At 35.4% G+C, this 24364-nt stretch overlaps 2 protein-coding genes across 6 annotated transcripts in view; one reads left to right on the top strand and one right to left on the bottom strand.

Moving 5' to 3' along the window:
• The window catches only part of ncoa4 (nuclear receptor coactivator 4), a 32884-nt gene extending 31782 nt beyond the window's left edge, over positions 1–1102 (top strand). Inside the window, exon 10 of one of the 2 annotated variants that reach the window (XM_087277724.1) lies at positions 68–1102. In XM_087277724.1, the coding sequence (XP_087133850.1) occupies positions 68–73 (6 nt within the window). In that variant the 3' untranslated portion in view covers positions 74–1102. 2 annotated transcript variants of the gene reach the window in all.
• timm23b (translocase of inner mitochondrial membrane 23 homolog b (yeast)) lies at positions 811–24163 on the bottom strand. Of its 4 annotated transcripts, none has more exons than XM_087278986.1 (8): positions 23947–24163; positions 23725–23858; positions 22706–22764; positions 19663–19756; positions 18026–18110; positions 12841–12899; positions 8524–8634; positions 811–1881 (listed from the first exon to the last, which is right to left on the bottom strand). In XM_087278986.1, the coding sequence occupies exons 2-8, from the start codon at positions 23822–23824 to the stop codon at positions 1808–1810; spliced, it is 582 nt and encodes a 193-aa protein (XP_087135112.1). In that variant the 5' UTR covers positions 23825–23858; positions 23947–24163; the 3' UTR covers positions 811–1807. The 4 variants fall into 4 exon arrangements, with proteins under 4 accessions (XP_087135112.1, XP_087135114.1, XP_087135111.1 ...); XM_087278985.1 differs by lacking the exon at positions 811–1881 and adding an exon at positions 1978–3122; XM_087278988.1 differs by lacking the exon at positions 12841–12899.
• Positions 24164–24364: the final 201 nt, after the last annotated feature.

Below are 24364 nucleotides of genomic sequence, written 5' to 3'. Positions count from 1 at the left end.
AATAATTAAGCAGAGCTGTTTTTTTTTCGTTTAAGCCAAGTAAAAGTATGCTCTCTTGTCATTTCAGATATGAATGCAGCAGCATTACTCTAGTGCTATTGAATTGCTGATTATTGCACAACACTCTTCTTCCGTGCTCTTTGGGGATTCATTTTGTCTGGGATCTTCTGTCGACTGAGAGTGATTCGAGCCCCGTGGCACATCGTTTTTGGGAATTGCTGTCATATTTTACTTTTTTATTGGCTCAATGCAGTTCAATTCCTGCGATGAAGGGGAAGACCAATAGATTTCATTAATGTGATTTTAAATATCAAGAACAAGTGGACTGGATGCATACAAAACAATTGATTTCTTCACCACAGGGTCGTAACGGGAGTACTGAAATGTTCAAGATGTGTCTATAATAGTTTTAATCGCACACAGTTATAGCTTTCTTCTTCTTTTTTCCCCCCAAATATTCATATGAAGATGCCCTCTAAACCATTTTAACCTCTTTGAAGATATATTTATATAGAATTATTTTACTATTTTAAGTATGGAGCTTTCTTTGCCATTTCTTGTTTCATTTGTCACGATCAACAAAAGTCACATGCCAGCTAAAACATAGCAAAACTTCTGTTTCCAAACCTCAAGAAACAGAACTGGTGCCTGATGTGTTGAATGTGTAGCAATGCTTGCTGTCAGTCCATGTGTGTGCAGGAAAAACACCTTAGTCTACTGTCGTGTGTGTGTGTGTGTGTGTGTGTGTGGCTTGAACCTGTGGCAAACGATCACTCTATCGCTCTTTAAAATGCATCCGCCATAAACAAACCACTGATACTGCTTTGTGAACATGTAGACAGGATTTAATCTTTGCACTTAAAGATTTCAGATTTAAGAACTGCATCAGAAATGAAACGCTTTGAGAGGTTCAGCTTAATCTTGGTGTCTGTCAACTAGTAATGGACCAAGGACTGAGTATACACACACGTTTCTTCTGTCAGGATTGTGCCAGACTGCTGGAATGCGCACACATGTACTTATTTAGGTATTGCTTACATCATCTATAATGCTTCGATCCATTTCAAATCAATAAATAAATGAACATGTGTATAAATATAAACGTTTCCTGTTATCAAAGTAATTTTCTGTTTCCTGACACTGAAAATGAAATTGTGTGGTTCTATATATACACTCGATGGCCACTTTATTAGGTACACCTGTCCAACTGCTCGTAATATTTCTAAGCCGCCCATCACATGGCAGCAACTCATGTAGACATGGTCAAGACGATCTGCTGCTGTTCAAACCGAGCATCAGAACGGGGAAGAAAGGTGATTTAAGGGACTTTAAATGTGGTATGGTTGTTGGTGCCAGATGGGCTGGTCTGAGTATTTCAGAAACTGCTGATCTAGTGGGATTTTCACGCACAACCATCTCTAGGGTTCACAGAGAATGGTCTGAAAAAAACTAAAATATCCAGTGAGCGGCAGTTCTGTGGGCGCAAATGCCTTGCTGATGCCAGAGGAGAATGGCAAGTGTAAGCACTTGCTACAACCGAGGTCTGCTATAGAGCATCTATGAGCGCATAACACGTCCAGCCTTAAGGCGGATGGGCTACAGCAGCAGAAGACCACACCGGGTGATACTCCTGTCAGCTAAGAACAGAAAACTGAGGCTACAATTCACACAGACTCACCAAAATTGAACGATTGGGAAAAACGTTGCCTGGTCTTCCTGGATTTCTGCTGTCACATTCTGATGGTCGGGTCAGAATTTGGCGTCAACAACATGAAAGCATGAATCCATCCTGCCTTGTATCAACGGTTCAGGCTGCTGGTGGTGTAATGGTGTGGGGGATATTTTCTTGGCACACTTTGGGTCCATTAGTATCATAAATATCTAAATATAAAAGAGAAAGTTGGAAAGTTTAAAACAGTTTCTGACCAGCAGTCTGCTAATAACATCTGTTTTAAAATATCACAAGCTACACAAGACTGCTCATATTGTACTTTATTAGTGCCAAGTTATCACACAAATCCATTTTACATTTAAGTAAACGCTTTGCTAAATGCACAAATGTGAAAAGAATATTTATAACAGATTAGCAACATTAATTCAATTTCCAGATATGCATTCAGGTGTCTGTTAATGGGAAAGTCCACCCGAAATGAAAGTTTCCTGTTAATTTACTCACCCACAGGTCATCCAAGACTTGTTTCTTCAGTAGAACATTAAAGAAGATTTTGAGCTGAATCCATGCTCTCTGGTGATTCTTATAATGAAAGTGAATGGTGAATGTTTATTTCTCTACATTCGCACATGCCCCGACATCTGTTTGACCAGGCTGTGAATTAAAGCTAATAATATTGTAAATAATGTTCAATTACTTACACAAATGAATCGTTTCGCTTCACAAGACCTCAGTGTGTCTTTAAGAGCCAAGAGTATTGATTTAGGCTTGCTTGTATGTGTTTATTTTTAATCTCAAAAGATTGCCGCCATCGACTGCCATTAAATGATCACCACATATTCAGCTCAAAATCTTTCTTCCATGTTCTACTCAAGGGGAAAAAATGCAACTACATCTTGGATGACCTGTGGATGAGTAAATGAACTGGAAATACTCATTTTAGGCTAAACTATCCCTTTAACTTAATGCTGATGGAATGATACTGAAATATATATATATATATATATATATATATATATATATATATATATATATATATATATATTCATGTCATAAAATACATTCAAAATAAGAAGTTTGTAGCAAATACTGTCAAAATCAAACAATTCTTTTTGTTTTAGGCATAGTTTGAAATATTTGTTCTGTATGATTGCTGAATGTACTAAACACATATAACAGTTCATAATAATTCAAATATTCCCTATATATAATAATAAATGATCAATTTTAGTGCAATTTCTTGTCATTTTTCTCAGTTTAGCTGTACAGTTGATGCGCATGGAATCAGTTTGAATGACGGTATTGTGAAAAAGGGAGCATTTGTTGAGTATATCTCATCAGTAGCGAGTAGGAGAGCTTCCCTTCAGGTGGTCCCAGTTATTATAGAGAGCATAGAGTCCAGAAAGCGTCAGTCCGGCCAATCCACCCCTCGCTGCCCCCCGCAACCCGCCTGCAACAGGACACACAAAACATCAGCAGCTCTTCTGCATGCGCCTTCAGATGATCTTTACCTTTAAGACGCTAACATCCGAAGTGACTTACAATGAGGAAGGAATCAAGCGATTCATCATTGATTGCAACCAAAACTCCTAATACAATGCTACTAGAGAGTCAATTCTTAAATGGTCATAATGACAATGCTCAGGTAATGTTTTGGGTAACTTTTTTGGAAACTGTAGATATGATGTAAAAAAGGCATGTTTTTTTTAGGATGTGATCCTAATTTCGAGAGGATCACGTGATTATGATTGCTTGCAGCCGGTCCCGCATTATTCAATTTAGAATTAATAATCAGACGATTCCTAATCTACTGTAAATACCCTCAGTCCCATATGACAACCATCTTCGTTTTGAAGAATCCCCTCTTCCTCTCCTACTCTTCCACCTTTCCTAGATGGGTGACACGGTGGTCCAGTGGTTAGCACTGTTGCCTCACAGCAAGAATGTCACTGGTTCTAGTCCTTACCAAGCCAGCCGATGTGTCTGTGCGGAGTTTACACGTTCTCCCCGTGCTCAAGTGGGTTTCCCCCGGGTTCCCCTGTTTCCTCCAACCGTCCAAAAACATGCAATTTAAATGAACTGACTAATCCAAATCGGCACCATAGACATGCTCTAGTAAGTAGTTATCTCTTAAGAGTATTCACTATCTGTTCATTGTCTACTACAGCAGGGGAGTTCTCATGATAAATATATATATATATATACACAGTATTATGAAGACATATGGAATATGGTAATGGAATGGATGGATGATATATCATAATGGATAATATAGTATGACAGTGGAATATGGTAATGAAGTAAATAAATAAATAAATAAAACATTGTAACGTAAAACAAACCAGTGGTGGTTTAGTCTTGCTGAAAATTCAGTCAAAATCTTAAGTCATTATGAAATACCTGAGCCAAAGTCTGTCATCATCATTATGAGCTTAAACGTCTCACATTATTGAGCAAAAATGTGAACACAAGGTGTGTGCTTTTGGGTGTGTTTTCTCCTATGATGAGCGACTCATTACTATGGAGGAAAAATAAGCCACGGTGGTTTCCTCCGTCACCTGCAGCAACTTACATTTAAAAAAAAAAAAAAAAAGTTAATTTACCTAAATTTTCTTTAATTGGCATACACTGCAAAAAATGCTTTTCTTGCTTAGATTTTTTATCTTGTTTCTAGTCCAAATATCTTAAAGGTTTTAAATCAAGAAGCATTTTCTAGACAAGCAAATCATATTGTTTTGTTTTAGGAAATAATATGCCAAAATTAAGTAAGTTTTTCCCTAAAACAAGCAAAATAATCTGCCAATGGGGTAAGCAAAATAATCTTATGTTGAAAGGAAAACCAAGATTATTTAGCTTATTTGATTGTTTGCAGTGAGAAAGCGATACGATCTGAGCGCGGTTATATCAGTGTTTTCTGGATATGTAATAGGCATACGGCTATATGAAGAGAGAATTATGACTAGGGCAGGAAGTTTCGGGAGTCTCCCGGATGCCCGCAAACGAGTGATGATCTCCCGGTAATCTCGCGTCTCCCTCCTGGTCCTCAAATACATCATGCACCCTTCTCCTCACCGCATCTCTCCTCGCTCTTCAAACACGTCACGCGCACCTTGTCAAACACCAAACCACCGTCCCCCCTGACGGCTAAGCGGGACGCTGCAAAATAAACCCTGACACTCTGACCAATGTGAGGAGAGTTTACTCAAACGTGAGTTGTTTTAGCTCTTTTGGTCTGTTTAGAAACTTTGCAGTGTGAAAGCAAACCGCTCCAAGAGCAAAGAGCAACAATGTAACAATTGTAATCCCTATTTCAGAACAACTGAATCGATTCACAGGTGTGATAGCACCCTGAGTTCATGAACTGAACTGTGACCTTGTCATTGGAGATGAATACAAATACCATTACAGCTTTAGAATGCAGGCATAGCTGTAGTGACAATCTCACAGACAGCTGGAGAGACTCAGAGCTTCGCCCATATCCAGAACATGCAGAGGAGCGATAGAGCTTCGTGAGGACTCCACACCCAGCATAAGTTCAGGCTTGATAAGTGCTTAATCAACTACGGGGGGTATGAGCCAAAAGGAGCCCACCCTTCAAATACAAACACCAGTGGAACACTCCAAAATAACACACTGTCTCTTTAAAGCATGTTGCAACATGTCTACATTCTTGCTTTCTGTCAAAATATAACAGAAGCTGTCCACATATGCACAACAAAACAATAGACAATGCCAGTAAAAAAAGCTGTAACTATGAGTTTATAGCACCATAATGATCAACGAAGGCTTCCTGTGCGCTTGTAAATATAGCCTGTTTGACTTTTGACTGAAATGTGAGATAAAGAGAGATCTTGTGACAGTCTTTGGAGACATTAGAGAGAAACTGCGTGCGCTGCAAAACTCTTATCTGACAGTGAACTCTGCCAAATGCTTTTCAGCTTATCAAGCGATGTGCTGCATCAGAAACTTCCCTTCTAAGAACCACGCAGCATGAAGCATGATGGGAAATTATTTTGTGACTTCCTAAGGAAAGTTTTCCCCTTTTATCTTTTAAACGTGAATCAGCTACAGGAAAATACCTGTAGGGTAATTCCTCAGTAACTTCCTTTTAGAAACAGTGGCATTGTGTGTTTAGCACCACACAATGGCCTTCAATGACCTTAAAGGGATAGTTCATCTAAATATAACGATTCTGTCATTTACTCCAAACATGATTGAGTTTCTTTCATTTGTAAACACAATAGAAGATATACTGAAGAAAGCTGTAAAAAGCAGACATTAGCAGTTTCCATCCACCTATTTAAAAAAAAAAAAACGTCAAGATGCGCGTAAGTTTTAAAAATGCACATAAAAAAGTGACTGAGGAGGAAAAACGTTTCATTCGATGAGAAAAGATGCGCATAAACTACAATGGAACTTTCTTACCGAACAAATTCCAGTACATGCATTAAAAAGGTCATGTGATTTTGTTAAAAGAGATCATGCGATGATGAAAATGTGTGTGAATGGATAAACCAGCAGGCTGAGCACACTGTAAACCATCTGAAATGTTGTTCTGGTCATTCTAGAACACTGTAAGCATTTCAGTGTTAGTGTTATTATATTATTAATGACCTCCAGAACTGTCAAGAGCATCTTTGCTCCGCATCTCACGTCTTCTACCAGGCCTGGATTGGCCAATCGGGAGGACCGGGAGAGTTCCCGGTGGGCTGGTCCATTTTTTGGCCGTGAGGGCCGGTGTTTCTAGCTGCTTGCACTCTCAGCTGTCGCACTTTTTTTCATTTATTTACTTATTTGACCATAGCCTCACTCTTTTTATTTATTATTTTGCCGCAGCTCCGCTCTTATTTATTGTCCCACACTAGTGTAAAAGCGCCATTGTGGTCCAGTGGTCAGCCGGTTGCGTTTCGACGTCGTCGATCGGTGTTCAATCCTCATCTGAGTAATTCTTTTTTTTCTTTTTTTTTTAAATTATTAATATATATAAAACTGTAAGGTTGTTGAACATTTGAAGTTCTAAAGCAGCTGTTTTCTTGAAAAAGATGTGGTAGTGTCATTAGAAACTGAATTGGAAATGACCTTATTTTAATATAGTCAGTCGTGAGCTGAGGTGGGCCGGTCTAAGGCTTGAAACTCCAGGGTTGAAAAGGAGTCCCACACCGTCCCTGTCTTCTACTGGGTGTCAGGATTGCCTTCTGAGGCGCAAGTCATTTATTAAATAAAGAAAAGATCCACGCATCTTCTCCTTCTGCAGTAAATTCAGTTTTTACTGTTGATATTTGGCAGCAGTTAATCAGGAAGTGATGATTTTGTTCACTAGATGTAAACGGTGCTTTATTTGCACGTCTTTTATGCAATATTGCAGTTTTGCACAGAAATTAAATTTTTATCTTTAGGTGGAAACATAGTTATTGACTTCCATAGTATTTTTTTGTTCCTAATGGCGGCTTTTTTCCAGGATTCTTCAGAATATCTTAATTCGTGTTTTGATGAACTGCCCCTTTAATAGGTGTGTTTGGGTACAACAATAAGTTCAAGTAAAAATCTAACTAGTTTCCTATATAAACATATATCTTTTTTTAAAAATATATACAGTTGAGGTCAAAATTATTAGCCCTCCTCAATATTTTACCCCCAATTTCTGTTTTCAGCAAATTTCTAAACATTATAGTGTTAATAATTCATTCTTATAACTGATTAATTTTGACCATGATGACAGCACAATATTTGATTAGATATTTTTCAAGATACTAGTATTCAGTTCAAAGTGACATTTAAAGGCTTAACTAGGTTAATTAGGCAGGTTAGGGTAATTAGGCAAGTCATTGTATAATGATGGTTTGTTCTGCAGACAATCAAAAAAATATTGCTTAAGGGGGCTAATAATATTGACCTTAAAATAGTTTAAATAAAATTAAAAACTGCTTTTATTCTAGCCGAAATAAAACAAATAGACTTTCACCAGAAGAAAAAACATTATAAAAAATACTGTGAAAAATTCTTTGCTCTGTTAAACATCATTTGGCAAATATTTGAAAAACAGGAGGGCGAATAATTCTGACTTCAGCTGTATTTTAAAGAATTATCTCTAAACCTTTTGAGCATAAGCTCTGAGGTTAATTAGTAACACACTTTACATGTAATTTACATCACAACGATGCATTTATTCAAGACGATATTCGTTCATTTTCTTGTCGGCTTAGTCCCTTTATTAATCCGGGGTCGCCACAGTGGAATGAACCGCCAACTTATCCAGCAAGTTTTTACACAGCGGATGCCCTTCCAGCTGCAACCCATCTCTGGGAAACTCAAGAAGATATGTTCAAAGAAATCAATTTTGTACAGAAAATTTTGATTAAGGCCCAATCCCAATTTTACCCCTTCTCCCTCGCTAAATTTCACTATCTATAATCTATAAAAACTCCTGTACAGCAGTCCCACAACATTCTGACACTTGAATACCCTGTCAGTAATGTCTAGTGGTTGGGAATGAGCTTTTTTTTTATCAGCTCTAAAAATGTTTCCCTTTTGTCATCTATGACAGTGTTTCTCAACCACGTTCCTTAAGGCCCACCAACACTGCATGCTTTGGATGTCTCCTTTGTCTGTCACACCCTTTACAAATCTTTCAGTCTCTGCTGCTGAGCTGATGATCTGTGTGTGTTTGGTGAAGGAGACATGGAAAACGTGCAGAGCTGGATGGAACGTGGATGAAAAACCCTGGTTGAACGTGGTTGAGAAACACTGCTCTATGAAGTCTTCAGCAGAAAAGGAAGTAGATATTATTGTTGAACCTTCCCCTACTTTCTTGCTTTCTTAACAAAATGTGATAAATGTATAATACATGATACCTGGAGATTTGTAGAGGACGCCAGTCATTGTTCCTGCAGCGATGGTGTTCAGGTCGTCCTCTGCTCCTCTGGCTTTCTCTATGATCACCCCAAAAGCACTGTAAAGCAGCGCTAAACACACACACACACACACACACACACACACACACACACGCGCACGCACACACACACGCACACACACACGCACACACACACGCACACACACACACACACACACACACACACACACACACACACACACACACACACACACACACACACACACACACACACACACACACACACACACACACACACACACACGGATTGGTGTTCAGCTTCAACATAAGTGAAAACAGCCACAATATTATCCTAATATTGTCTCAATGTGTGTGTAAAATATATAAGGCATGGATTACACAAGACCTCTTAAAGGCTTAAAGACGGGCTGGTCAGAGTACTGCTGATCTACTGGGATTTTCATGCATGACCATCTCTAGGCTTTACAGAGAATAGTCAGAAGAAGAGAAAATATCCAGTGAGCGGCAATTCTGGGGGTGCAAATGCCTTGTTGATGAGGAGAATGGCCAGACTGGTTCCAGCTGATAGAAAGACAACAGTAACTTAAATAAGCACTCATAACAACCGAGGTCTGCGGAAAAGCGTCTCTGAACACACAACACGTCCAACCTTGAGGCAGATGGGCTACTGCAGAAGACCTGACGGTCTGATGAGTCTCGATTTCTGCTGCCACATTCGGATACTCGGGTCAGAATTTGGCATCAACAACATGAAAGCATGGATCCATCCTGCCTTGTATCAACGGTTCAGGCTGCTGGTGGTGGTGTAATGGTGTGGGGGATATTTTCTTGGCACACTTTGTGCCCATTAGTACCAATTGAGCATCGTGTCTATGCCACAGCCTGCCTGAGTATTGTTGCTGACTATGACCACAGTGTAACCATCATCTAATGGCTATTTCCAGCAGGATAACGCACCATGTCATAAAGCGTGAATCATCTCAGACTGGTTTCTTGAAAATGACAATGAGTTCACTGTACTCAAATGGCCTCCACAGTCACCAGAACTCAATCCAATAGAGCACCTTTGGGATGTGGTGGAATGGGAGATTAGCATCATGGATGTGCAGCCGACAAATCTGGTCAAAGACCATTAGGCTACTGATTCAACTCTAATTAGTTATGCATACCTGTTAATGATGACTACATGAGTGTCAGGAAAGATTACTATCTATTCATATTTGACATATCATGCTGTTCAAGCACCAGGTTCATTGCTTTTCTTATTTTGTAGGTCATGTTTTGTTTTTTTCCCGCTGACTTTTCAGAAACAAAATAACAACAATCAAAGCATCATGTGCTGTTGAGCTTTAAAAGCATGACACTGCAGTCTTTGCTCACCTGCTCTCCTCATAAATCAATAAACGCATAATCATTCTACATCATCATTCTGCTCCTGCAAGCGTATAATTGATAATCAAAAATGTGAAGTGAATTGGATTATTGCCATTATGAAATAATATTGGCTATAACATAATTAAACATTACAAATGAGACGGAAAGAAAGGGAATAATAGATTGTGAATCTTTCCAACTCAATATTGGTGTATGGCTTAAATGATAATAAATCTGATGTTTGTTGTCAGACGTTTTAGCTAGAATAGTGCAGAGCAGGTTATTTTCCCTTATTAAATGTGTGGGAGTCTTATATTTTATCACAAATTTGACTCTTCCCTTAGTAAAAGAGGACGGTTTTATGGCATCTGCTTTATGGCATCGGCTTTAGCCTAATAAAAGTCTGAAATTTCATTCATAACGATGCTACAAAGGTTTTAATGAGTTTTAAATTTGACTTGGTGAAGGCTGCAGAATACATGTAGCATCAAGAGAATGCAAGATTTACCATGTTGCTCTGATGCAGCCGTCTATCCATCAGTATTTTCTTTTTATTGAAGGCACATATCTTTTGGCCTGCCCAATGTTCCCGCTTACAACACAGGCAACTCAGGAACTGACTGTTCTGTTCACTTGCTGCCAAATGTCCCAACCCTACACAAGTCCCACAGTAAACACTTAAGCAATGCTATTCATTTAACCTGTCAGTTAGTGGTTTTAAATCCAAATCAAGTGATTTTGCAGGTTTCAAGTCGAATTTAAGGCTTTTTAAGACCTTTTTAAGACCATTATGAATGAAATTTTTAAACTTATACAAGACTAAACACTAATTATTTTTTCTAATGGTCTGGTTGGGCCAATGGAAAAGGTTTTTAGTTGCCTTATCAAAAGCATGCAATTTTAGTTATTTCTTAGCCACATATTTAAATAATGCATCAAAAAAAGCAAGCTCTAGTTGTATACATGCACCTTTTTCAATGTAAAGTTACTTTTCATTTTTATTTAACACATTTTAAAAACTATAACAAGCTAAATGTATGCTAACAGTCTGTCCTTGTCAGTGTCCTCACCAGGGAGCTATACAAATGCTATTGTAAGGAAGATAATCAAATGGTAAACAGAGTTAAGATTTAGATTTTTCTATTAAGATAGATTGCTGGTGATTAGATGGGTAACTTGACATAGACATAGGGAAATTAAAAGCTGTTTAAAATGATTCAACATCTACCACACAATATTTAATTAAATGTAAGACTTTTTAAGGGCTAAATATTAGTTTTTGAAATGTAAGCCATTTTAAGACACTGCAGACACATTTAAGCTCAAAGAACATGAAGTCACCCTTCTGTATCAAATGAGCTCTGATTTGACCATCTGTTGATTTAACCAATAAGTAGGCCCACATGGAATCTGCACGTGCAGAATTACGTACATTTTTAGGCCATCATTAATTCTGTTAAATGTATCCAGTTTTTAAATGAATTACAGTAATATTATTGATTAATGTGAAAATGTTCATCTGACTTATGTACAATGCAGTTTGTACAGTAATATTTTCTGTCTTTTAGTAGAGCTATTATATGAGACTTGCTTTGTTTACCAAATAAAGTGGATCTAATTGGATTTGCATTTTAAACATTAAAGTTAAAAATATATATATTTTTTTATTTCACATATTAAGGCTTTAATTATGATACTCCTAAAATAATTCAGCAAAAATTCGCAGAATTTTACCAAAATTCTCAGCAGAAATAGCAAAAAAACATCCGCAGATTCCATCTGGCCCTGCCAATAAGCGAGAGAAGCACCTAATAAATACCTAGAAGTATAAATTATGCCTATAAATTATATATTACATCATTTTCTATCATATTTTGTATGGTGAGGGGTTCAGCAAATAAAAATTAAAACAAAATTATCACATCTGCGCCAATTTGTCCCCCACTCCCAATCATGGAGTAGTCCAGCAGTCAAATCAGGTTTAGTTTTTAAAACAGAATAGATTCTTTATTATTTTTAGATGTTTAATTGAAATTTAAGACAAGAAAATAATTTAAAATGTAGCGATTGTATTACAATAAAATAGAATATGAGATTGAGCATATATATATATATATATATATATATATATATATATATATATATATACTCCCTATGAAATAGTTTTTCTTTTTAAAATATTTTCCAAATGATGTTAAATAGAGCAAGGAAATTTTCACAGTATGTCTGATAATATTTTTTCTTCTGGAGAAAGTCTTATTTGCTTTATTTTAGCTAAAAAAAAAAGCAGTTTTTAATTTTTTAAAAACCATTTTAGGAATAAAATTATTAGCCCCTTTAAGCAGTTTCTTCCCGAATAGTCTACAGAACAAACCATCGATATACAATAACTTGCCTAATTACCCTAACCTGCCTAGTTAACCTAATTAGACTAGTTAAGCCTTTAAATGTCTCTTTAAGCTGTATAGAAGTGTCTTGAAAATATATAGTAAAATATTATGTACTGTCATCACGGCAAATATTAAATAAATCAGTTATTAGATACGAGTTATTAAAACTATTATGTTTAGAAATGTGTTAAAAAACATCCTCTTTCTGTTAAACAAAAGTCAGGGAAAAAATTAAATGGGGGCTAATAATTCAGGGAGTTTAATAATTCTGATTGCAACTGTATATATATATATATATATATATCATCACGGGGCTGGAATTGCTTACGATCCTCAAATCACTAAATCCGCCCCAGGATTTGACAACCAAAGATGAACAGAATTAATGTCAAGTCATGTCAAGCTTATTGCGCTATGTGTGTGGCTATTAAGTAGAGAAAAAAAAAGTCATGTCATGAAGGACCACAGTGCACCGTGAATAAACACAATCACAAATAAATACACAAGCCCAAGGCTGAAATTGTGCCACTCACCAACTGAACCCAATGTGTTTGCCCATGTGGCACCTTGGCGGGTCACCATGTTTAGGATTCTGAATTGGAGAGAAGAATGGAGATTAGGAGTTTACAATAAACTCACAATTGACTCAAATCACTAATGACTTTTATTCTGTTTATGCCAACATAATTAAAACTGACAAGTCTCGCAAAACAGCTCCTTAATATCTTATTAGTCTATATATATATATATATATATATATATATATATATATATATATATATACAGTTGAAGTCAGAATTATTAGCCCCACTGAATCTTTAGACCGCTTGTTTATTTTTTCCCCAATTTCTGTTTAACGGAGAGCATTTTTTTTTCAACACATTTCTAAACATAATAGTTTTAATAACTCATCTATAATAACTGATTTATTTTATCTTTGCCATGATGACTGTAAATAATATTTGACTAGATATTTTTCAAGACACTTCTATACAGCTTAAAGTGACATTTAAAGGCATAACTGGGTTAATTAGGTTAATTAGGCAGGTTAGGGTAATTAGGCAAGTTATTGTATAAAAGTGGTTTGTTTTGTAGATTATCAAGAAAAAATATAGCTTAAAGGGGCTAATAATTTTGTCCCTAAAATTGTGTTTAAAAAATTAAAAACGGCTTTTATTCTTGCCAAAATAAAACAAATAAGACTTTCTCCAGAAGAAAAAATATTATCAGACATACTGTGAAATTTTCCTTGCTCTGTTAAACATCATTTAGAAAATATTTAAAAAAGAAGAAAAAATTTTGAAGGGGGCTAATAATTCTGACTTCAACTGTATATATAAAAAGCTGTTCTTTGTATGGCTTTTCTCCAGTCTCATCATGAATCAGCTCCTAGTGTGTCAGGGTAGAATTGTTCAATATGAACTTCTATGAACCGTGTCAGTCTTTAGGAGAACGGTATCTCGCCATCAGATTATAGCAGGATGATTATGTTCTTTTTTACTCCAAAATATGTAATAAATCTGCTGACAGTGGCGGCATTTGCACGTGCTGACAGAAGAGATGTAAACTTTGGCCTATTGTACTTATGTGTCGACCAAAGAGCTGCATGTAAACAGTCTTTAATGCAGCCTTGACCACATGATGCTTCGGGCTGCACAGGTGTGTACACACAGATGCAATGGAGAGCTATTGATTTATAACAGCTGATAACAAATCAACATCAGTGTTGTCAAAAATACTGATCCTGAAATATTTAAAATGATCAGCTTTTGGTTAGTACTGATACTGGCTTTGCTCTCACACACTCAGCAGAAGACAGATGAAATAACAATATTAGGATTTTAACACTGAAAATAAGATGAGATTGGACTAGTTGAGCTTTTATTTTGGAATTTATTTTGCCTTTTAGATTTAAGGACAGCTGTTGATTGTTTAGTTTTTTCCGTTTTTCTTTCATGTATATTTTTTTAATGTAGCGAAATTTGCACAGTATCAAAAATGGTATCAGATTTCGATATTTTTCAAGGTATCGTATTGAAGTTGGAAATTCCAGTATCGTGACGAGACTAATCAACATGTTTCAGAATGAAACATAAAATGTACAAAACATGCACTTCTGATAAGGGTAGTTTTATTATTGTTTAAGATAGTTTTAATATCGCACAATTTATTTCCCATAGTAACGAAAGCGGTATCAAATATCAATATTTTTCAAGGTATCGTATCGAAGTTGGAAATTCCAGTATCGTGACGAGACTAATCAACACATATCACAATAAAACATAAAATGTACAAAACATGCACTTCTGTTAAGAGCTGAACAATATATTGCAAATTTATCGTTATCGGAATAATACAATATTTGTATCGCAGACATACGATAAATTACATTCTATGCATTAGTTGTTTATCTACATTTGGACTTATGATCTGCTGATTTACCTGGTATAAGCATTACATGGTTTCGTTTTTGCCTTTTTTACTTCATTTGAACACTTTTAATATTGCTGAATTTATTCCCCACAGTATCAAAAATTGTATCAAATATTGATATTTTTCAAGGTATCGTATTGAAGTTGGAAATTCCAGTATCGTGACGAGACTAATCAACATGTTTTAGAACGTAACATAAAATGTACAAAACATGCACTTCTGATAAGGGTAGTTTTATTATTGTTTAAGATAGTTTTAATATTGCACAATTTATTTCCCATAGTAACGAAAGCGGTATCGAATATTGATATTTTTCAAGGTATCGTATTGAAGTTGGAAATTCCAGTATCGTGACGAGACTAATCAACACATATCAGAATAAAACAAAAAATGTACAAAATATGCACTTCTGATAAGGGCTGAACAATATATCGCAAATTTTCCGTTATCGGAATAATACAATATTTGTATCGCAGACATACGATAAATTACATTCTATGCATTAGTTGTTTATCTACATTTGGACTTATGATCTGCTGATGTACCTGGTATAAGCATTACACGGTTTCGTTTTTGCCTTTTTTACTTCATTTGAATACTTTAAATATTGCTGAATTTATTCCCCACAGTATTGAAAATTGTATCAAATTTCGATATTTTTCAAGGTATCATATTGAAGTTGGAAATTCCAGAATCATGACGAGACTAATCAACATGTTTCAGAATGAAACATAAAATGTACAAAATATGCACTTCTGATGAGGGCTGAACAATATATTGCAAATTTATCGTTATCTGAATAATACAATATTTGTATCGCAGACATACGATAAATTACATTCTATGCATTAGTTGTTTATCTACATTTGGACTTATGATCTGCTGATGTACCTGGTATAAGCATTACATGGTTTCGTTTTTGCCTTTTTTACTTTATTTGAATACTTTAAATATTGTTATATTATATTATATTATATTATATTATATTATATTATATTATTTATTCCCCACAGTATTAAAAATTGTATTAAATATTTATATTTTTCAAGGTATCATATTGAAGTTGGAAATTCCAGAATCGTGACAACACTAATCAAGATGTATCAGTATGAAACGTAAAATGTACGAACTATGCACTTCTGATTAGGGCTGCACAATGCATCTCAAAATTATCGTTATCGCAATAGGAGTAAATGCAGCATTCATATTGCAGACGTGATAAATTAAATTCTATACATTAACGTCTGCTGACATACTTGGTACAAGAATTATATGGTTTACATAGGCTGCAAACGATGGGCTGCAAACTTTGGCCTATTGCACTTATGTGACTTCCTAAGAGCTGCATGTCAAACAGTCTTTAATGCAGCCTTGACCACATGATGCTTCGGGCCGCATAGGTGTGTACACACAGATGCAATGGAGAGCTATTGATTTATAACAGCTGGTAAAACTTCAACATCAGTGTTGTCAAAAATACTGATCCTGAAATATTTAAAATGATCAGCTTTTGGTTAGCACTGATACTGGCTTTTCTCTCACACACTCAGCAGAAGACAGATGAAATAACAATGTTAGGATTTTAACTCTTTTCAATTAGCAAATGAAACCCTTATCATAAAGTACTTATTTTAGAATTCAATAATAATAAATGAAGTTACATCTTGAACCTGAAAACTGCGACTCAAATGATTAATCCAGGCCTGATAACAGTTGCAAAAACTCAAACATTGACAGAAGGTTAGCCAAGTGTTGTAATATCAGCTGTCTCAATCATTAGTCTTGATCTTGAGTGTTCGTTGTGATCGGTTTTCTTCTCCACTGCTTGATGTCGCAATCTTTACACATATGAAAGCCACAAACTGACAAAAAAGTGCATGTGACAGTGGAATGTGGTGCAGCACAACAAACTGAGAAAAACCCAAATAAACCCAACACTGCCGAGCTCAGTATGGTTTATCTGCCTATTCATATTTCCTCTGAAGTCACGGAATATCCCTTTCATATGTTTCCTGGAGACACCTTTAGGAAATAGCTGTCTCTGATCCTACATTGGCAGTGGGCATACTGTGGTGAACACTGCCCTCTGCTGGTGACTTTATTCAACTCTGCCTAAAAAATGAAGGAGAGCAAACTATATATACAGATGAAGTCATGATTATTAGCCCTCCTGAGTTGTTAGCCCCCCTGTATTTTTCCCTGAATTCTGTGTAATGGAAATACGATTTCTTCCAACACATTTCTAATCATAATAGCTTTAATAACTCATTTCTAATAACTGATTAATTTTATCTTTGCCATGATGACAGTACATCATATTTGAGTAGTTATTTTTCAACATACTAGTATTCAGCTTAAAGTGACATTTAAAGGCTTAACTAGGTTAATTAGGCAAGTTAGGGTAATAAGGCAAGTCATTGTATAACGATGGTTTGTTCTGTAGACAATCGAAAACAAATATTGCTTAAGGGGGCTAATAATATTGATCATAAAATGCTTAAAAAAAAATTAAAAACTGCTTTTATTCTAGCCTAAATAAAGCAAATAAGACTTTCTACAAAAGAAAAAAATATTATAGGAAATACTGTGAAAAATTCTGAGTCTGTTGAATATCATTTGGGAAATATTTAAAAAAAGAATAATAATAATAATAATAATAATAATAATAATAATAATAATACATTTTAACCTCCTATTTACTGCATGAAAAAATATTTTACATTCTAAATTAAAATATAATAATTACATTATTATTATTTATTTTTAATTGTCTGGTAAAAAATATTATTATTTGAAGAAATTATAATATGATCATGACATCATTAATAATAATTACATATAAAAAGGTTGACGTTATGAAACCAACTTACAGATGTCTGGTGAAAAAAAAAAAAATTAACAAACTATAATAAAACCCTATAATAGCATCTAAAATGCTACTGTGTTTATTTCTTCAAACTTGTGTCTGTTTGAGAAATCTGTATGGTTTGTGTAATAACACATTAAGTTTTGACATCATAATTGCATTTTAAGTATCAAATATTGTACTTCAAATATTCCTCATTACCACTAATTCATTCAATTGTAACAAGTGCTGTAACTACCTACTTTTAGGTAATAAATTGTAGTGTACAGGTAGCTAACTACTTTTTTAGATGGGTAGTTTCACAGTAGCTTATTGACTTTAACTGACGAGTAGCTTATAGTTTCAAAACAGCTTCCTCAACACTGACTAACAGACTGTCACAAACAGTAACTGCAATTCAATGCAGCTTCAGTACTTACTGCACATTTCGAGGTTTGGACCAAGCCATGTTTCTAGTTTCAGACAAGCCCATTCTAAGTCCATTCACAGCCCCACATAGAGCACCTGCATGCAAATACAAAGACTGTAAATGTCATGTAAATAAAGTTTCGGATTTGTTTTTTGTTTTTTTCCTTTTAGAAAATGTGAATAAATAAACTATTGAAATTAAATTAATCTATAGCAAATACTAAGGCATTTTCCTAAATGGCATACACATGAGTATAGGACAAAAATCAGTTAGAAAGCAAAAAACAAAAGTGTAATACAGCTTTAATCATACATGTGTTACTGTGACTACACTAAAGTGCCATGTCGTGTAATAATAGTAAAAAACTTAAGAAGCTTATTGAAAACAAAAATAATTTGATGACATATTAAAGATATTTAAATATTACAGTGACCTTAAATATTATATTTCTTTATATAATTATTATATTTATTATATTTCTATATGATTTATATTTATAAAAGCTGCTTTTCTACTATCATTCCGAACCGTTCTAAGAACACATATCCCCGATTTCACAAACAAGGTTTAAGGCTAGTCAAGATTAAATTGCATGTTTGAGCTGTCTCAACTCAAAATAACTTGCGGTCTTAAAATACGTCAGTGTCATTTTTTGTCTCCAGGTGCACACCAGTACTATATTTTTCTAAGGCCATATTTAGACATCTAGATATATATTAAGATATATATTAGATATATATTAAGATCTCTAGATTCTAAAAAATTCTAGAAAAAGTATGAATATTGTTTCTGACTCCATCATGAGCTTGGAGGACTGCATCCATACATCTCTGCAATGACTCAAATCACTGATTGATAAAAAGTCATCTGCAATTGCAGGACTCCTAGAGCTCATCAAGATTTTTTTTGGATTCATCTTCAATGGCTCCTCCTCCATCTTACCCCAGACATGCTCAATAATGTTAATGTCTGGTGACTGGGCTGGCCAATCCTGGAGCATCTTCTTTGCTTTTAGGAGCTTTGATGTGGAGGCTGAAGTATGAGAAGGAGCGCTATCCTGCTGGAGAATTCACCCTCTCCTGTGGTTTGTAATGTAATGGGCAGCACAAATGTCTTGATACCTCAGACTGTTGATGTTGCCATCCACTCTGCAGATCTCTTGCACACCCCCATACTGAATCAAATCCCAAACCATGATTTTTCCTTCACCAAACTTGACTGATTTCTGTGAGAATCTTGGGTCCATGCGGGTTCCAGTAGGTCTTCTGCAGTATTTGTAATCATTGGTATGCAGTTTAACAGATGATCTACCTTCTGTCGATTTTCCAATTGATCAACTAGAAGTCAAGTTATTATTTGTTTCTCCTACAACTGGGATTAACAACTTCTGTTAATCACATAAAAATTATAAATACATATAATATCAAAAAAATAAAAATAAAGTTTTATTTTGCCCAGCAATAATAAACATACATAAATAGGTGTTAAGTGATATTTTGACATTATAAATTCACAGAAGCTATTTGAAGCATTAACACTCCACTTGCATTTAGTAGGCTTTCTATGTATAGAAAAATCAGCAAAATGCGAACACCAAATGACAACACAACATGGCGAGATGGACTGCAGATGTGGACAAACAGTTACCTGTGATGCAACACCCTCCAATCGTAAAGAAGGCCAGCTCAAATCGTCCTCTTGTTTTATTTGCTCCAGTGGGTAAAATGAACTCATCGGTATCCTGCGAGAACATCACAGTCAATACATACATTAAATCTTAAAATATTAAACTACAATTAATGCCAGTTGTGCTTTTGGCTTCCATGAGTTTTCAGATATCGCTCCTTACAGTGCATCCAGAAAGAATTCATCGCGCTTCACTTGTTCCAAATTTTTTTTTATGCTACAGACTTATTCCAAAATGGATTAAACTAATTTATTTCCTCAACATTCTACACAAAATATCCCATAATGACAATGTGAAAAAAAGAGTTTTTGAAATTGTTGCAAATTTATTCGAAATAAAAATAAATCACATGTACATAAGCACTCACAGCCTTTGAAATGAAGCTCTAAATTGAGCTCAGGTACATTCAGTTTCCACTGATCATTCTTGAGATAATTCAGCAGCTTCACTGGAGTTCACCTGTGCTAAATTCAGTTGATTGGACATGATTTGAAAAGACATACACCTGTCTATATAAGGTCCCAGGGTTGACAGTGCATGTCAAAGCACAAACCAAGACAAAAGAATTGTCTCGAGGCACAAGGCTGAGGAAGGTTACAATAAAGGTTGAAATGAAGCTTTCTGAACAGGAAGCGATCAACCCAATCGAATCGGAAAAAGGCTAGAAGCTTTCTAAATCAGAGCTCGATGAGGACCTCTTCTGGTTAAAGTGTGGGAAAGCACTGTGTTGCAATAATGTCAAACGTTCACAACTGACCAACTCATTCACGTAGTAATCCAACAACAGTAATATAAACGAATTACTCAATTACTGTCGTTTTTACACATAAGGTATGTTACATTAAACCACCGATGACTGCAGTAAAATCCAAGCTATTCAAAAGTATTTACAACTAGTCCTTCACCCACCCACTCGTTTCAAGCAAGGATCGAATCAGCGATTCCTGCATGGGAGGCAAATGCTCTAGGAGGAGGCTATGTGAGTGATACACTGGACTGCACTCGCCAGCTGGCCTCCGTTAAACACTAAACTACGATATGCAGTGATTTCCTTTAAAGATGGTTGTAAAAAATACGCTATTACACTTAAGTATGATTCAAAACCTTTTTACTATAAATTACTATTGTATTTTAATTTAATTGCAGGTGTGTGGGATGGGTGCAGTGCTTTAGAAATGTATGTAATCGACGCCTAATCTCTTGCTATACAAGCCCATGAGGGTGTTTAAACCCTTGAATCAAAATTTGAAGCAGTCACGTGGGAATAGACGAAAATGAAGCTTCGGACGTCACTGATCACGTGATAATGGCAAAACGAATCAAGCTCCGGTACACTGCTTCACTGCAAGATGTATCTCTTTTTTGATGCATGCTTCAAAAAGCCTCAGCGCACAACGTCACATCTTTAATTTCAATCCTTTTCCAGCACTTAACAACCACAGTAAATTATGTTTATATACGCTGTATGTATTTTTTTACATTTAAATCCATTGTGCTATATTAAAAAACACAATAGCACATTTTAACTTAAATTGCTGAATAGTTTAGAACACAGGTGTCAAACTCAGTTTCAAAAGGGCTGCAGCTCTGCACAGTTTAGTTCCAACCCTAATTAAACACACCTGATCAAACTAATTGAGTCCTTTAGGCTTGTTTGAAACCTACAGGTAAGTGTGTTGGAGCAGGGTTGGAACTAAACTGTGCAGGGCTTCGGCCCTCCAGGAATTGAGTTTGACACCCCTGCTTTAGAACATGGATTTATTGGAAGATTTCACCCAAAAATGGTAAAAAATTTCAAATAAATAAATAAATAGAAAAAGTTCAGTTATTAAATATCTTTTTAAGTTTTGTTCTCGTTCTTACTGTGAGATTTTGTTTGGGTGTAGTACCAAACTTTCATGACCAGTCGCTTATGATATTTCATGTGCATTCCTATTCAATGTAACAAATTAAATCCTTATGGGTCCGGGCCATTCACTGTAAAGCCTGAGGGATGGAGTTTGCAGGTAGCAGCATTTGCCACACATTTTAATCACGAGATGTTGTATTTAATCCATTATTTATTTGTCAAAATGTTGTCAGTCGTGCAACTGCAGCGCAAAAGGGATTGCATTCACTAAGATTTACTTAATATTGAAGCTAATGAAAAGACCGCTTCTGCTATTAAGAAGACATTTGCAAATAATAAGTTACATATCAACCGTTTTAAACTATTTCTAAGTGTGTTTGCCGTGTTTAGGAAAACATTTTGCGTGACTGTCTCAGTAGCAATTTCAAGCTCTGCAATTTCAAATTTAAGCAGGTTCAGGCAAATTGACCAAAATCCAAATACTTTTCTAACTTGAAAACACTATATTAAAAATCAAGCATTTCCTCAGGATTTCCAGCACCTGTACAAACCCTGTGCATGTGAAAGCAACTGAGTATGGTTGACAAAGGAATTGTCTTGAGGCAAAAGGCTGGGGAAGGTTACAGAAAATATCTGGTGTTCTGAAAGTTCCAATGAGCACAGTGACCTCCATCATCCGTAAGTGGAAGATTTTCTTTTAGTCCAACAGCCTTATTTCAATAACTCTAACCCATTGAACAGAAAAGGTGAACAACAGTGTCATAATAAATAAAAATATAGTTAAACATCACATTATGTTTTTGCTTGTCGCATGTAGTTGACAATTTATGTGCTTTGAGTAAAGGATGTGTTTCAATCAAGCTACCACCATCAAGGTGTTAAAGACTACTAGAGACTATTAAGCAGGTGTGAGTTAGAGGTGGTTGGAGCCAAACTATGCAGAGCTGTGGCCCTCCAGGAATGGAGTTTGAGACCACTGGACTAAGCCGAAAATAAAATAAATGAATGAATGTTGTTTTGAAGTCATGCTTGCATGTGATTTCAGATCAAATATTCAAAGCACTGTGGTAAACAATATAGGGAACATGTCAAAACCAACTTTACATCAATTCATGTGAAACGTCCATGAATGAAATGTATTATTATTACCTCACCTGTATGAGATACCTGGGGTCCACGTTAAGATATGGAGAGATTGGACTCATGCCTGTCACTGTTAAGAAGAGCAAACTTGTGTAAGCTTTTTTATTGCAATAACAACAAGCCATTACAACAAATAGAAATACAAAACTGATAGAAGTATCCTACAAGCAATACAAATATTAGTTTTTTGCAACAAGAGAAATGTAACTATTTTAAAATAAATTTAATAAAGATACAGCAGAAAAAACAAAGAGAGAGAAAAAATAAGGGTAAATGACAAAAATAAAACGAATTAATGCAGAATATTAAATAAAACACGTGTTTAAGTTTTACTTGCTTTCTTGTTGTCAGAGTGTGTGATGGTTCATAAATACAGTTTAAATTCTTATTTAAAAAATAAAATGTTTGGCTTAAATTGAGCATATTTGCATTTGTGTAAAAAAACTTTCCAATAAATAAAATGAGGTTTGTGCAAAAAGATTAATTAAGGAGTTGTTTTTCTATACTATAAAACCCTAAAACAACATGTCTATAACTTAAAGAAAAATCACGGCAAACCTTTTGGACAATCAGAGAATTCACATCAGACCAGAAAGATTTAACAAAGGGACAATCCCAAAATAAGTGAGCAATAGATTCAGAAGAAGCCTCACAGAAAGAGCAAGACACGTCAATGTCATTTTTGAATTTTTGCAAAAAATTGTTTGACTGGATAAAATATGTAAATAATTTAAAAAATATTTCTTAAATTTAATTTGTTAAAAAAATTAATTCTGGGGAGTGACCAAACATACGACTATTTAATATCATCAAAGAGGTTGTTTCAATAAGAAATAGAAGAAGGGTTTGAGATGACAAGGTAAAAAAATAAAGACCTGATTTTATGATTGGATTTTTTAGTGGAGAAACAAATGGATCCAACAACAGTAGAATCAGGACAAAGGGAACAAACAGAAATTAATTAATTATTATTATTTCTAAGCTTCTCAATATGTCCACTTTGTAGTATGTAAATGTGAGGTTTACTAACGTGGCACTCCGGCGAGCTCTGTCTTTGAATACTGTGGTCCAGCAGATCCAAACAGACCGAATCCTGCTGGGTTTCTCGAACCTGACGAGTCTTTATCCATCCCTGAGTTCAGATGTTCGTGCACCTATTGTACTCTATTAAACATTTAAAGATATGACAAACTCGGTGAAACTGCTTTGCGAAACTACTTACTGTTAGCAAGCAAATGTACAACAAATGTACCGTTAATCTGTTCCTTAATGAGCTTTAATTTAGCGGGTCAGTGGTAATAAAGTCAAATCAGGACTACAACGTCTTGAGCTTAAGTTCATTTGGAGGTTAAACTTTGCAGTCGCTTTTCTAAAAACACAATTAAATGGTTTAAAAGCTCAATGTCTTCACAGAACTCATGCTAGCACTGCATGGGCAAATGTTCAACCTGATGCTCCTCTTGTTTGCCGTAAAGCAAGTTGTGTGCGGTCGCTGAGCTGCCAACTGTTCACGACAGGTTCTCCTCCATAAAACCAACGTAATCCATTTATTGTTTTATGATATAAAAAAAGAACAGCAAAAGTTATGATGGGGAAAACTGTGTTTGTTAAACATTCTTGGAATTGGATACCTTTACCGAAGCACATCGCGACTGTTTTTTTACGACAGC

This window comes from Danio rerio, chromosome 13, assembly GCF_052040795.2.
Source record: "Danio rerio strain M-AB ecotype USA chromosome 13, GRCz13ab, whole genome shotgun sequence".
Classification (NCBI taxonomy): Eukaryota; Metazoa; Chordata; class Actinopteri; order Cypriniformes; family Danionidae; genus Danio; species Danio rerio.
Note: the sequence above shows the minus strand (reverse complement) of the source record. Positions and strands in the feature narration are given on the sequence as shown.